General features: G+C 39.5%; 1 protein-coding gene across 2 annotated transcripts in view; it reads right to left on the bottom strand.

Moving 5' to 3' along the window:
• Positions 1 to 15,879, bottom strand: part of enox2 (ecto-NOX disulfide-thiol exchanger 2) — a 276,169-nt gene that overhangs the window by 186,950 nt on the left and 73,340 nt on the right. Inside the window, exon 1 of one of the 2 annotated variants that reach the window (XM_051650181.1) lies at positions 13,619 to 13,736. The exons of the other annotated variant lie outside the window; for it this stretch is intronic. Within the exon in view, the coding sequence (XP_051506141.1) occupies positions 13,619 to 13,640 (22 nt within the window). The 5' untranslated portion in view covers positions 13,641 to 13,736. Of the gene's footprint in view, positions 1 to 13,618; positions 13,737 to 15,879 lie in introns of those variants that run through there. 2 annotated transcript variants of the gene reach the window in all.

The raw sequence follows: 15,879 nt of genomic DNA, 5'->3' as shown, positions 1-15,879 counted from the left end.
CTGTAGAAAACAATTCATATAGCTTTTCTCACTGGCAATAATGTGGAAAGAGGGAAAACAAAAATGAGAGCGAGAGAGAGAGAGAGAGAGAGAGAGAGAGAGAGAGAGAGATTTAAAAATTTACAAAAGATGGTACACTAATGTGTTTCTGCTTCTCAGTCACATCACGCAGTTTCCTCTTCAGTGACCTTCCCCTGACCCTTTCTACTTTCCTTGGCTGAGTGTACTGAAGCAACTGACTGTGCAGCTATAAACACACAAACAAATAACAACAAAAATATTGAAGAACAGCAAAAGATAGGAAAAGTATATCCAGGAAATGGCAGATCTCAGCATACACAACCTCACTAACTTTCCCACAACTTAAAAATAAATACAGTACTGTGCAAAAGTCTTAGGCACATAAGATACTTCACAAAACATTTGTCTAAAGATGGTTATTTATATTTTCAGCTTTATTGTGTTAATAGGAAATATACATTTTAGACTCCCAAACATTTCTTTTGCAAATAGAATAGAATAGAAGAACAGGGAGCCCTGCAACAGATGGCATGGTCCCCATAGAGCCCCCCACTGAATATTGAGTCAGTCTGGGATTTCAAGAAGAGACAGAAGCAATTGAGACAGCCAAAATAGATAGAAGAACTGTGGCAAATTCTCCAAGAATCTTAGAACATCCTATCTGCAAACAACCAAGAAAAACTGTATCCAGGTGTACCTAGGAGAATTGGTGCTGTTTTGAAGGTAAAGTTGGTCACACCGAATATTGATTTAGCTTTTTTTATGTTTACTGGGCTTTGTATGATGTTAACTGATAAATGAAAACTATTTATGGCATTATTTTCAAAGACATCCTCACTATGCAACATTTTCCCAAGTGCCTAAAGCTTTTGCACAGTGCTGTATATCACATTAACACTTCTGGCAAATCATGAAAATGCTGAAAATTCACTAACACAGAGCACTTTTTGATGCTGGAGGATTCTGTTGCCAACCTGGTCTAATGGTGCGTTCACATCATGTTCATGGAATTACAATAATTACAAGATTTTTACTTCTAAAAACCATTCACATCTTTCCAGACAATTTTTTTTAGCAGCCTCAAGAGTTAAATAGTTACACATATTTCAGTTTATATGCCATTTTATTATAGCCAGTTTTACCTGGAGCACTTTCTTTATTCTTAAACATTTTGCAAGAATATACACCGATCAGCCACAACATTAAAACCACCTGCCTAATATTGTGTAGGTCCCCCACGTGCCGCCAAAACAGCGCCAACCCGCATCTCAGAATAGCATTCTGAGATGCTATTCCTCTCACCACTATTGTACAGAGTGGTTATCTGAGTTACCGTAGACTTTGTCAGTTCGAATCAGTCTGGCCATTCTCTGTTGTTCTCTCTCATCAAACAGGCATTTTCATCCGCAGAACTGCTGCTCAATGGATGTTTTTTGTTTTTGGCAACATTCTGAGCAAATTCTAGAGACTGTTGTGTGTGAAAATCCCAGGAGATCAGCCGTTACAGAAACACTCATACCAGCCAATCTGGCACCAACAATCATCCATGCTATTATCTAATCAGCCAATCATGTGGCAGCAGTGCAGTGCATAAAATCATGCAGATACAGATCAGGAGCTTCAGTTAATGTTCACATCAACCATCAGAATGAGCAAAAAATTTTATCTCAGTGATTTGGACCATGGTATAATTGTTGGTGCCAGATGGGCTGGTTTGAGTATTTCTGTAACTGCTGATCTCCTGGGATTTTCATGCACAACAGTCTCTAGAATTTACTCTGAATGGTGCCAAAACCAAAAAACAGAAATGCCTTGGTGATGAGAGAGGTCAACAGTGAATGGCCAGACTGGTTCGAACTGACAAAGTCTACGGTAAATCAGAAACCGCTTTGACAATTGTGGTGAGAAGAACAGCATATCAGAATGCTGTTCTGAGATGTGGGTTGGCGCTGTTTTGGCAGCACGAGGGGGACTTACACGATATTAGGCAGGTGGTTTTAATGTTGTGGCTGATCGGTGTATACTGGTTAATTAATTTAGTGATTAAATATTTTCCTGTCACTAACAACAAAGCCAAAGCCAAAGAATCTGTTTTGGTGTTATGAGCACTGCCAGAGAAACAAATAATTTCTCAGTTCGAGGGCGTGAACAGCTCCGAAATAGAATCTCTGAATTGTAATTTCGTAATTACAAAAAATCTGATAGGATGTGAACACCACATAATTCTGATTGAACTTTGTAAGGTTAATGATGCTAAAATACTTTCTCCTATCCAAGCTTAATATGCAGAGACAACTATAAGTAAGACATTTGCAGGATGATTTCTCCAAAAATGTAAACACTGTGCTTCTGTGACACTATCAGACATTGCTCAGTTGGTTAAAGCATTCTGACCGGCCATTAACACCAACATTGGCCCAAACAATGGCATCTGTTTGTGGGGTGGGATTATTTGGGAAAGATGTTTGAAAACAAAGAAATTATTCTTTCAATTCTGTTTGTTGATGCTAGTGGCACAGAAATTACACACTTCAGCTTTAATAAGAAAGAGATTCTGTGTGGAACAGACTGTTTAAAATCAGAACAGATTGGCAAAATTGTGCCAGGCATTCCACTTACGTTAAGTATGGTGAATCTTCATCTTCTCACCAACAATGTCAAAACAGCCCTGACATCATCTTTCCAAGCCCTGAATTATAAGGCCATAAAGATGTGCGCCACTATAAACCTGTACCCATCTACTGATTTGTGGATCCAATTACTTATCTGTAATGGCTATGTTCAGTGCCATGATGTTCAGTCAATTGTTGGAAGCGCCACTCTTAAGTTGCACTCAGTTTCCTATGTGTCTCTGACCTCAACGGTCACCAATTTGGACTGTGCCCCCAAAAGAGTACCTTCAACTTCCATATGACCAGAGCCACAGGAAACAGAAGAGGTCAGTAATTTTGTCATTAGCTTAAGAATGCTACTGACATTCCACATTTATCAGAGAGCGGGTGCTTACATCTGCAGTGGCTTTGGTTGAGTGGCCCTCAGTAAAGTAACCCGGATGCATGCTGAATCCCCCTGTCAACACGGCCATGTGGGTGTAAGGGCACAAGGGAACCAGCTGACAGGCGCTGACAGATGGATTATCTTCAGCGCCTGTGGTGGCCCTGGCTTCTGTTAGAGCCGAATTGGCAGAACAGAGTCAACCAATCACAGCCGCTGTGCATCCAAACACAAGGTGTGTCCCTTCCAAAACCCTGGCTCTGGCACCTTATACCTGCTGCTGTGAAGCTACTGACTGTGATTAGCCAAATCCCTTTGAGACAACACAGTTCAATGCAGTTCCATGAATATGTGAGCATGCTGGCTGTTTTATGCCTCAGCGAGACATTTTAGCACTGCGAGGTGAAAGTCCAAATTCCTGCGAGCTGAAGCATTTCACAATTGAAAAGACAATTCAATTATTTACACTTTATGAATGGTAGATGTTCACAGAAAGCATTGCCCTTATGAATGATATTTGTCTTAATCTAAAGGTAAATGTCGTCAACATCGGGGAAAGATGTGCCTGGCTACCCTGTAGAAAGGTTTGTTGCCATCAATAGAACTTCATATATGGAATCAGGCCACGATACACAACCACTATGCTAGAAGTGTTTTGTTAGCCAAACTGAATATAGTATAACATTTTCAAGTGTCATAGAAGCTTGATAAGGGAATAAGGCTGAACAATGCAGTTTACTTTTTGTCAAATTAATTAAGTAGCATGTCGGGATGAGCAAGAGACAGACATAGAGGCATTTCATTTAATTAATCATAACAAAAAAGGAGGAATAAAGTGTCCAAAGGGGGAAAGAGTCCAAAATAAAGAGGGGGATTTGGCATCTTTTCGGTGCGATTGGGCTATGCGAAGGTCGGGGAGTGACAAGAGGGTTCATTCCAGGTTAAAGAGGTGAGGTCAGTCAGCCAAATGCACTTCCCTCCACAAGGCACAAGGACCAGCGGCTTCCTTGGCAGCACAGCTTACCTAGGCCCACGGCGTGTGAGGAGAATGGCAGCCTGGCATTCTGGTCTGCTGGCCGTGACCAGTGCTCCAGTTCTCAGCAACACATCTAACTTGCACCGAGGATTTCCAGGGAGCGGGACCGGCGACACATCTAATTTGCACCAGATTCCCTACACGCTCTATTCCTGAACCTGCGAGGATGCCAGCAAATGTGCACAGGGACTAGAGACCGGCTTCTCAAGGAGAGGCGCGCTCTATGTTTTAAGGCAGCGGTGATGAAGTTTATTAACTTTAGGTGCATCTCATGATGCGCTTCCAACCGGGAATAATTTCTCCTGCCCACTCCCGTCGGGAGCTTAGGAATGGTGGCTGATCCAAGGTGGGCATCGTTGACATTAGCAGAGGAGGTCGTCACATCACAGTAGTTACTGGCTCTTTGGGGAACCACTTACAATAAAATGGCCTATCCCATGTTCACTTCCAAAAGACTTGTGAACATTATAGATAAAATACAAACAGAAGCACAAAACATTCAAATTAAAAAGGTTTAATTCCATAAAATTTCCCCTGTGCCTGTGGATAAACTAAAGAGCTTAACTTGCTAAATAAATAGAATTTATTCTATGGAGCACTATGGAGTCTCAAGGTTGACGAGAAGTCAAAACACAAACAAAAAAGTAATGAGAGATCTCAAGCTGTAAACCAGTGTTGACCTCCCTTACGAGTACAGAGAGATTTACTGGGTCATCTCCACAGCATGTATTCCTATGATAAAAATAGAGATAGCAATAAAGTTAGTGACAAAACCAGAGACCAGAGACCAGAGATCATCCCACCCCCCGATTTATCATCTTTTACTGTGCAAAAACAAACCCATCGGTTGGGAAATGGTATATACAAAAATAAAAAAGTATTTAAAAGAAATTAAATGCCCTTTTAAAAGCCTCATAAAAGGATTAAATATCTTGTTTTAATGGTTTGGAGACTGGTTAATGGCAACATCTGACAAGCACAAGGCAGTACACTAACAGAAACAGTCTTTCCTTTGACGTCTGACCTCAAATCATACACTGAGCAGTTCATTCCACCTCCAAATTGTTTGTTGAACTTAAGCGTTTTTTAAAGTGTTTTAAAATCCTAATGAAAGGAGGTGGTCTTGTGGGCATGTTTGTGTTTATGCAAAACAAGCAGAAATAGATGCTGATGAGCTGCACCCCATAACCTTGAAGGTGGAAAATCACTGAGCAAAATCTGGACTAAACTAGACACGCTGTTCCACACTCAAAACAGGAAAAACAAACAAGAATATATATATATATATACACACACACATACAGTGCTTCAGAGTTCAAAGAAACAAGGGCACAAGGTTAAGAAAGAAGGTTCTAGCAGGAGCAAAGGAGTGAATGAGTTCTTTACTCCAGGCTGTGCACAACCCTGAGTTACTTAGTGAGTCAGGCTTAGACGAAAAAAGCAATTTCACTGCAGATTTATTGTATTAGGTCAGTGTTTCCCAAACTGGGGTACGCGTACACCTGGGGGTACGTGAGGTGACAATGGGGGTACGCGAATAAATTCTGAGATTTACCGTTCTTTTTTATTTTAAATTCAATTTAAAATTCAAACCCAGTTCACGTATTTCTCACTGGCAAAAATAATTTTGTGTGCCCTCTAGTGTAGAAACACCAAATGGTTGTGTCATAAAAACCAGATAAATATACAATGAAATAATCCTATCTTTTGCAGTTAAAAAAAATATTTTTTTTTGCCAGCCCAGCACATTGCTAGGTGACGAAGCTTAGTGATAGCAAATAAAATTGATACTTTACTGTTTTACCAGACTCACACATGTTAGTCGTCCACGGTTTTAGTTTGTCTGGGTTTTTTTCCGGAGTTTAAATCGTAATTTGTATTTAGGTTAGATGCATAGGGTGTTTTGGTTCTGATGGCTTAAGTTCATAAGCTTTGATGACAGGTGTCAGACATCCAGTGTGGCCAAATAATTTTCCACATTGCACGCTAGAGACCTGTTTTTTACATTGTTGCATTATATTTTTTCAGCAGATGAGCTCAACCTTGCAAACATTGACAAATGTGACATAAAAAAAAAAACACCTTGAGCTGACCACACAATTGCACAGATACTTACCCGCAATGCTCGAAGTCGGCCGGCAATGCCGTACTGCAATGAAGCGCAATTCCAGACACAGATCCGAATGCTATTCTTGCATACCGCGACACGATGAGGGGGAGTTTTCAAGTTATGCAGTTATATCATATCTAGCATACCCATCTCAATCAGTAAGCCATTTATTCAATATGTATATGATTAATATAGCATGTACAAAACATGTACAAATATAACATGTTTAATATAAGGGAGTTGTTTTACAAAGATAATTGTGTTAAATAAACGTATTTTCAAAATACCTTGTGTGAATGTTATCTATGTGTTAGAGAGGGGGTACGCGAAAGGTTGTTGAATGTTTGGAGGGGTACGCCACTTTAAAAAGCTTGGGAACCACTGTATTAGATGAAAAATAGGAGGAACGGGATTTTTTCCATTATCTACAGTGAGCTAGCGGTTGCATCTCTGCACATTCTCAGGGGCACTGGCAAACACTGGCGCACTTGAGAGATGTAGTATCCTGCATCTTGTGGATGATCCATCATGCTATATGCTGTGCTGCTTCCAATAGTTTTTTTTTCTGGTAGAACTAGGAAGGAAGAGGGAAAAAAATATCATAGTAACAACAAAAACTCTGTTTCGCTTTATATCTCAAACCGGTTGTGTGCCGCAGCAGTGATATACAATATTACTGCCACCTCAGAAGGAGAGCTCACCGTTTTTGGCTCTGTCGTATCCGCAGAGCCCAAAAAGCAGTGCATGGCAGGCCTTAAGCCATAAATCTGCTCCATCACAAACTAGAATGAGGACTGAGGCTTAGTGCTTCTCCAGTGGATTCGTTTGGCCCTTGGTGAGCCAATGCGCTCTGCTACTGGAGCTCAGTGAGGTTATCATCAAGGGGTTAATTTTGACGGCAAAAGGGAACCATGTTGCTCCTGTTTATGGACAAGCAAAGCTTTATAGTAAGGTGAAATCAGACACCGCCTGTGTTCCAAAATATGGACGTCAATGATAAAGAGAACTTTTTCTTTTGTTGTCTCATTTTTTTCAGTGTTTTAGCTGCTCTGAACACCAGCTCTAGGGTCCTTATTGTCCAGAATGCAATACCGTTATTTATCACAGTCAGAGAGGCAGCTTCCTCTTGGCCATTACATTTGCTTCCTTAAAATTGATGTGATAAGGCCTTGTTAGCTGATGGGGGGTTGAGCTGAATCCTTCCTATCTCCCTTCCACTTCAGGAAATATTAGAGTCAAAGGGGCTTCTGTCACGGACACTTGAACCTGAACCTCCTTTCTTGCCTTGAGAGCCCAACAGGCTGTTTGAGCTTTTTTATTTGGACCGAACATTTGGATGCTCAGAGGACTCCTTCACAAATTCACACTTCCAATTTCAGCATGAGATTTTCAAATGAAACCTATGCAAATATTGGGACCTCTTGAGCTGTAGTCACTAGCTTCCAACTGAACACTGATATTAAGGAAGAAACAGATTAAGCAAGATTTAATGTTTTGAAAATCTAAATGTGCAGGGACAGAATGTTTAGCATTAGCAGATGGAGAGAGACTGAACCACACTGTCATGCTATGGCACATCTGAGAGAAGAGAACCTAACAAATACACAATGGGCCTCATGAAAAACAATAAGGATGAAAAAAATCTCGCATTCATTTCTCATAAGGATTTAAGATTGCTTGAGTGCTTTTTATGGATTTCTCTAAAACAGACAGGTGTGATTTGAAACAACGTCTTCTCAGTGCAGTCTAAGAGAAACCTTCAGGCTAAATTCAGTTTTGCTCATTAAGTGGCCCATTCAACATTTACAACACGACAAAATTAACCCCACATTCTGACGAACAACATCTTCAGACTCTGTGCCACAGGCAACTCTTGCTTCATTGCAATTCACTTTTATATTTACATTCATTTTTTCTTTTTGGAGCCGCAACTGTCAAATGAAGTAAATATTTATAACTAGCCTCTCATTATGCACTTAAAATGGTCTCTTGTAACGGAGGGAAAACACACAGAATAAAAAACAGTGCTGATAACGCTTAGCCAGCAGGACTCTTCATTATCCAACACAGAGCAGCATTTGTTGCAGTGTCAATTATCAGGTACACCGTTCATTAGCACTGGATACCATGGCTTTTAATGAGCAAACCACAGTAAGACACAGATATGTGCAAACTACTAGAGCGAATGCCATGTGGATCTGTGCGAGTACAACAAACTCAATTATGGCAAAAATAGTGCACATGCATTGAAATGAGGTTTGGAGCACACACAGAAAACCTAACAAGCCTAAATAACACTGTGAGCAAAGGACACACTCTATACATAGAGGTCACAATTATATGAAATCCATGCTAGAAAGCACTAGAGTTACTAGAAAGCACTACTTTTAAATCACATTATGACAAGCCAGCATTTTATATGTCTTTTAGCCTTTTTCCACCGACATGGTTCAAGTGCGGGTTCCTGGGCCAGTGCGAATTCTCGAACTGTTCCTAGCATTTCCATAGCAAGAAAATCCCGTTCCGGGGCCGAAAACCTGGTTCCGCACCGGCCCCAAATGTTTGCTGGTCTCTTCGCAGGAACCGATTACGTCAAGGTATGGAGGGTGGGATAATGTTTCGTTACCATGGTAAAGTTTTCCCAAACAACAACAGTAGCTACTGTCTGCAGCAAGGAGTACTTGGAGTGGTGGTGGCGTAGTGGACTAAAGCGCTGAACTGGTAAGCAAAAGGTTGTTGGTTCAATCCCCACAGCCACCACCATTGTGTCCTTGAGCAAGGCACTTAACTCCAGGTTGCTCCAGGGGGATTGTGTAAATGTACTTCCTAGCTCTATAACAACAATAATAAAATAAAATAAAAAATAAAAAACACAAAATGATTAGGTAACAGGACGAGTGCTCTACTTGCGATATGGTATTTTCAAAGATCTGAGATAAACTAGAGCAGTGCTTCCCAACCCTGTTCCTGGAGGCCCCCTAACACTACACACTTTGAATATCTTCCTAATCAAACACACCTGATTCAACTCATCAACTTGCTAGCAGAGACTCTACAACCTGAATTGGGAGTGTCAGATAAAGGAGATATACAAAATGTGCAGTGTTGGGGGGCCTCCAGGAACAGGGTTGAAAACTACTGAACTAGAGACATCGCAAAGGAAAAAAATATTCTATGAGAATCAAGATACAGTACGAAATGATGCTGGACAACTGACCAAATCATAAACAAATTGAAAAACACTTCAGGGAGTACAGGGACCATATGAAGGACATAAGCAAAAGCAACAGTGGACGGAGCAACGATGTTTTGGACTCGAACACCGACCAGCCTGCTCTGAATTCAGCCAGTAATGCTCATGATAAACAGTGAATCGCCAGTTCCCTCTGCAGCTGATCTCAGTAAGTTGTTATATTCACCAACTTAATTAGCTTTTCTTACACTGTTGTCATCTTATTTTTGTGCATTGTTTTGTTCCGTAAGGGGATTTTTGACCAGCTACTCACTAAGTTTGGAAGATCGCGGCTATCTGTTAAGTGAAACGGTGGGATTCTCAATCAATAATATTATATGCTATGGCAAAAATTCAAAAACAACCATCTGCTACACCAATGTTAATAATGATTCCTCTGTAACAGTTTACAGAACTTAACAAGTTAAGCCATAGTTCATACAATATAATGTAATTACATTACCTGTCATCTTTAGTGTAGATGTAGTCTCTGACAATCTTGTTGAGCAATGTAATGATGGATTGCATTAATCTGTATGTTTAAATATGTCCTCAAAAACAAGAGTGAAAGCTGTATACAAACACACTGTGATGCGCCATGCTTGTTTATGTTTGAGGTAGTCACGTGAAACTACCATGTAGACAGTAACCCATTTCGTCACCGTTCGGTGAAAAGTGCGGCTGGTTTATGATAGGCTCCAGATTGCCCCGGCCGTGAACCAGCGGAGCACAGGCTGGGCACGAGAACCATTGCAATTTTGGTGGAAAAGGGATAATTCTGGATGTCTCTTAGCTAACCTTGATGCATCTTACATAACCTTTCAAAAACAGAGAGACCAAAATGAAAATACCCTGACCTTGATCTTGATTTTGCAACTCTAATGCAAAAATATGGTCATATTTTCCTTCAAGAACAAGAAGAGATCTGCATCTAAAATAGAGCATAGTCAAAAAGACTCATGGTTAAAAAGATTTCAAACAATACTACCAATCAGCCTCATGGAACATTATCAAATAGGCTCTGATAAATGTATTTCAAACACACACAAAAAGAGATCTCCACATGAAAATCCTCTAAAGATGCACAAGGACAAACCAAGGTGCTTCTCACAAAGTGTTATGACAAACACTTCAGAGTGGAGAGAATCCAGAGACATAGTAACCTCCAACTAAAATTACACAGCAAGTCGGTTTGACATACAGTAAGTCGCAACATAATTGTATGGATTTTTGTATCCATACATTTAATACATTTTAAAAGAATATTCTGGGTTCAACCCAAGTTAAGCTCAATCAAAAGCATTGTAGCATAATGTTAATTGCCACAAAAGTTCATTTTGACTCGTCCCTACTTTTCTTTAAAAAAAAAAATAAATAAAATAAAAAATAAAAAAAAAAAAAATCAAGGTTACAGTGAGGCACTTATAATGGAAGTGAATGGGGCCAATTTTTGGAGGGTTTAAAGACAGAAATGTGAAGCTTATAATTTTATAAAAGCACTTACATTAATTATTCTGTTAAAAGGATTTCACCCAAAAATGAAAATTCTTTCATTATTTACTCACCCTCTTGCCATCTAAGATGTGTATGACTTTCTTTCTTCTGCTAAACACAAACAAATATTTTTAGAAGAATATCTCTGCTCTGTAGGTCCAAACAATGCAAGTGAATGGTGATCAGGCCTTTGAAGCTCCAAAAAGGAGATAAAGTCAGCATAAAAGTAATCCGTATGACTCCAGTGGTTAATCAATGTCTTCTGAAACAATCCAGTTGGTTTTGGGTGAGAACAGTCCAAAATATAACTCCTTTTTCACTGTAACTTTTGCCAATGTAGTCTCTAGGCACGATCATGATTTCAAGCTCGATTACACTTCCTAGTGCTTGATAGGACTATAGGAAGTGTAATCGATAGTTACCTTACAACTACCATTCATCATGTATCAATCCTAAAGTAGAAAACCTTGTCATATTTATTTGTTAATTTGAGGAAATATCACTGGTAAATATAATAAATACATTTTACTTAACTTTCAAAGCTGGTGTTCCCAGCATGCACTTAATGAGATTGCATTGTTTCACTGTCTGCAAGTTATTTACACCGTTTTTAATGTTCATTTTATTACGTTTGTTAACTCTTGTTTGTGCAGTCTGAAGTTCATTTTCTACTCAAAATTACCTATTCATGATCAATAAATGATATGTTGATATGTCACCGTCATTGTGTTTTGTGTGCCGAGTGTTGAGGTCTGCGTGCACAGCTCTACATCTTGTTTCTACTGCCAGTAATGCAAGATGATGATGTCTAAAAGACAAGGGAAGTTTTGTAAGGAAAGTTCAAAATGTTACATGCTCTAATAACATGTTAATTTAAATATTAAAGTACCATTTATATCATATTTGTAAGTAAACATTACTTTATGTACTAACATGTTTAAGTTACATTTACTTACTCATTTTAATCAATATGTCATGAAGTTAAATAGATTTTACTTAATATTATGCCATCAAGATTTACTTAGAAAAACTGTGTGCAAAAACTTGTGAAATAAAAATTAAGTAAATCTTACTAGTCATTATTTTCAGTGTATTCCCTCATTTTCAAGCAAATATCTTGGGATAAATCTGTATCCTTCTCTGTGTTAAATCTTCTTGGTATTTTAATAAGGGACAGCCACTGAATCATCAAACCACGGACATCTGCCAACCACACAATCTATTTCTCTCATTCCACTGTTCTTTTATAGGAAAAAATAAAAAAATAAATTTCTTGCTTCATTTTACCTAAAAAAACCTCTGTCACAAATGCATTTCACACTCGTTCAGAGCTACCCTTCCCTTTTTCATTTGAGTTATTTTGCTCTCTCAAAAACCCAGAGACTAGCCATTATGTGCAATTTAAATGGCCACTCCCTACCCACCAAAAAGAGCAACGTGCAAGAAAGTTCATGGCTGTCACAGAGCAAGAGGAGGCGTTTTTTCTCCTCATCATGGTTGAGTTTAGAGTGAAGACGTTTTACTCAGACAAATGCTTGTAGCCTTTCATAGTAAAGAAAAGGGTGGAGGAAAATGTATATTAGTATCTTATTAAAATTAAAATATCTATACACAACAGGTACCCTTCACTACAAGCATTTTTTTCAAATGTAACAGCAAGGCTTTCCTCTGCTGCTGAGTAAAAGGTTCAGATGACACATTAGTTTCCTTCTCATATAAAGGTTGAATACAGAATGCCTCATTCTCAGTACACTGAGAATGAGGCATTCTGTATTCAACATTTATTCATAAAAGGACACCTGCCAAGGACACAAGCTGCATAATAAAAGGCACGCTATAATTACTGTATGTTTAGAAATCTACTTTGATCAAATATTTTCAAGTAGCACAGCTGTATGACCGATTTAAACAGTTTAGGATTGTTTAAAATAAAACCAATCATTTTCAAATGCAGCATGGGATATTTTGAAGAAAAAAAAAAACTTTAATTCTTTCTTGGATTATTTTTTTCTCAATATATATCAACAGTAAATTGTTTTTGATCAGCCTGAACTATCATTGATCTTGGCAGCATCTTTCCAGCTACTCATTTTTGAGTCACGTTTTATTTTCTTGAAACTGACAACATGCCTTACAGTCTGTATTTTGGTCTCTAACGTGGAATAAGTCCTTCCAAATCAGGTATTTAATGACACTGGTCAGCAAACGAGCTTAAAAGAAAAGTATTTTAAAAATGCAATTCACCATGGTGGATATGTGGATTGGGTTTCCACCGCTCGACGTAATGGCTTGTTGAATTAAACGTACATGTGTCGAGATGTTGCTGGAACAGAAAGCACACAGAGGCACAGACGACCAAACATAGTTAATTACAATGTAAGAATAACGTCATTACAACGAGTTAATAACAGTAATTGCTTCAATCACCAGAGCTGTCAACGACTGCGTTCTAATGACTGTCGCCACTGCTACTATACAACGATGATTGCGGCTCAAAACCTAGTGAACTGCCTGCATAAACAGCATTTTGGGTCATTTCGAGTGAGCTCGCGCCTATAATTCTCAATAGAGCCGAAACCAAAACATCGGAGTTTTCATTCATGTTTTCTGTCCGTTCCGGGCGGCTCCCTATTCCATAGTAGCCTGTATATCACAAAAACGGGACTGACCAAATCTTATGTCTCTAATCTAGTTTCGTCTATAAACTAAAGTTAAACTAAAAACAGCGTACCTGTATACTGCACAAGGAACATTGTCCAGGGTATTCGGTTAAAAAAGACGCCTGATAAAGTCCCGTAGGGCTCTGGCAGTGGACGGTATTCCGGGCTGAGAGCTGTGCTGCTTTTGTCTATGGCTCTGCTGCGTTTATAACTGCTTTAACGTGAGAGAGAGAGAGAGAGTGAGAGAGAGAGAGAGAGAGAGAGAGAGAGAGAGAGAGAGAGAGAGAGGAGGAGGAGCATCCACAGACACTCTCACGACACAATGCGATCAGAACGCTGTCATTATAATCACCATGGTAAGCGTGCGATGTCTCTCACGTGCTTAGTTGACGGTTATTGACGGTTGACTTTCGAACTACGTTTGAAAGCAGCCAGGCTCCGCTCTAACGGTTCCAACCAGTGTCATATTGACAACTGCGTGCGAGTAACTCATTCATAAAATGCGCAGATTTGTCGTTGCGACTGATACTGGGGGTGTGAAAATTAAGGTGATCTGTGTTCATTGAGGGTTTAGAAGTTTGACAACTTGACATAAATTCAAAATAACCCACCTGAGCGATTAATTCGTTTCCCTCGCAAAATGTATCATGATAAGGATTATATCAAATTACATTAGTTGCTACAATAGCTACAACTGTTGTTGGTATTAATGTAGCTACTACTGTACAATAATTGTTGGTAGCATGGTATTTTGGGGTAAAATTTGGTTTCCATGATTATTTCCTGACTAATGTAGCCTATGCACAGATAAATAGAAGATATTTCTTAGTGCAATAAGCAATCCTCACATGCGTTTCTTTATCACTGTGGTTAGAATTTTTTTGAGGATTTAAATGACAATTCGGGGTTCAATTTAATTTAAGGTCAACAGACAGCATTTGTGGCATAATGTTGATTACCACAAAAATGTATTTCAATTTTTCTTTAAAAAAGTACACATCTGGCTTACAGTGAGGCACTTACAATGCAAGTGAATGGGGACAATTTTTGGAGGGTTTAATGGCAGAAATGTGAAGCTCATTGTTTCATAAAATCCCTTCCTTTACATTCTTCTGTTAAAACTTGTGTATAATTTGAGCTGTTAAATTGGAGCCCTGGGTAGCTCAGTGAGTAAAGACGCTGACTACTACCCCTGGAGTTCGCGAGTTTGAATCCAGGGCGTGCTGAGTGACTCCAGCTAGGTCTCCTTAGCAACCAAATTGGCCCGGTTGCTCGGGAGGGTAGAGTCACATGGGGTAACCTCCTCGTGGTCGCTATAATGTGGTTCGCTCTCGGTGGGGCGCGTGATGAGTTGCGCATGTATACCTCGGTGGATGCCGTGAAGCCACCACATGCGCTATGTCTCCGTGGTAACGCGCTCAACAAGCCATTTGATAAGATGCGCGGGTTGACGGTCCTCCGCCACCTGTTTTGAGGCAAGTCACAACGCCACCACGAGGACTTAGAGCGCATTGGAAATTGGGCATTCCAAATTGGGGAGAAATTTTTTTTTTGTATAAACTGCCGTTTACAGGGATTACAGGGTTTACATCATTACGTCATCATGGCAACAAAGTAAAAAATACTGGATATAACTTTAAGATGTGTTTCGAGTGATCCGATCACAAGTGGCCAGCACTAAATACAGGTCTAAACGGGGTCTAAAATGTTTTTTGATCGGATCACAAAAATCAGGTAGTCAGAAACGCATGTGACCACATCACTTTTGTGGTGTCTACAGTAATCCGTCCTGAATGCATCCCGCACCTGTCAATCAACCGCTGCGCTAAAACAAGAGCGGCTTTAAAAGGAAATAACCGTACGATCAGAAAATTTGAAAAGGTGGATGCATACACAAGCACAAGAACTTCACAGATCTTCTTCAGTGTGTCTGATATCAACATGCAGGGACTCAGAACACACATCGGAAGCTCAGTTAATAAAGGTACTCCAAAAAAACAAAGGATAATTTTGCTCGAAATTTTGTTGCTGGGAGAAAGAGCGTGGCAGTTTTGTTCGCGGTTTCATTGTCTTTTCTGGCACTTTACCTGTTTATCCTTGAGCAGTAACACAATGACACTGTAGTGATTGATGTATGTCATCATGAAATCAGAGACCCTCCCCTCGAAATCCGAACACAAGTGGTCACAGGAACATCAATGTGTCTCGCCTGACCACACGTTATCAGATCACCTGAGACACATCTTAATACCAGATATAAACGGGGCCAAGAAGTTAGTAAGCGATTTTACCACACTAAAATCATGTTAACAAGCATATTGTTTACGTCTTG

This window comes from Myxocyprinus asiaticus, chromosome 22 (assembly GCF_019703515.2).
Source record: "Myxocyprinus asiaticus isolate MX2 ecotype Aquarium Trade chromosome 22, UBuf_Myxa_2, whole genome shotgun sequence".
Taxonomy (NCBI): Eukaryota; Metazoa; Chordata; class Actinopteri; order Cypriniformes; family Catostomidae; genus Myxocyprinus; species Myxocyprinus asiaticus.
The sequence above is the reverse complement of the archived record's forward strand: the minus strand, read 5'-3'. Positions and strand labels throughout refer to the sequence as shown.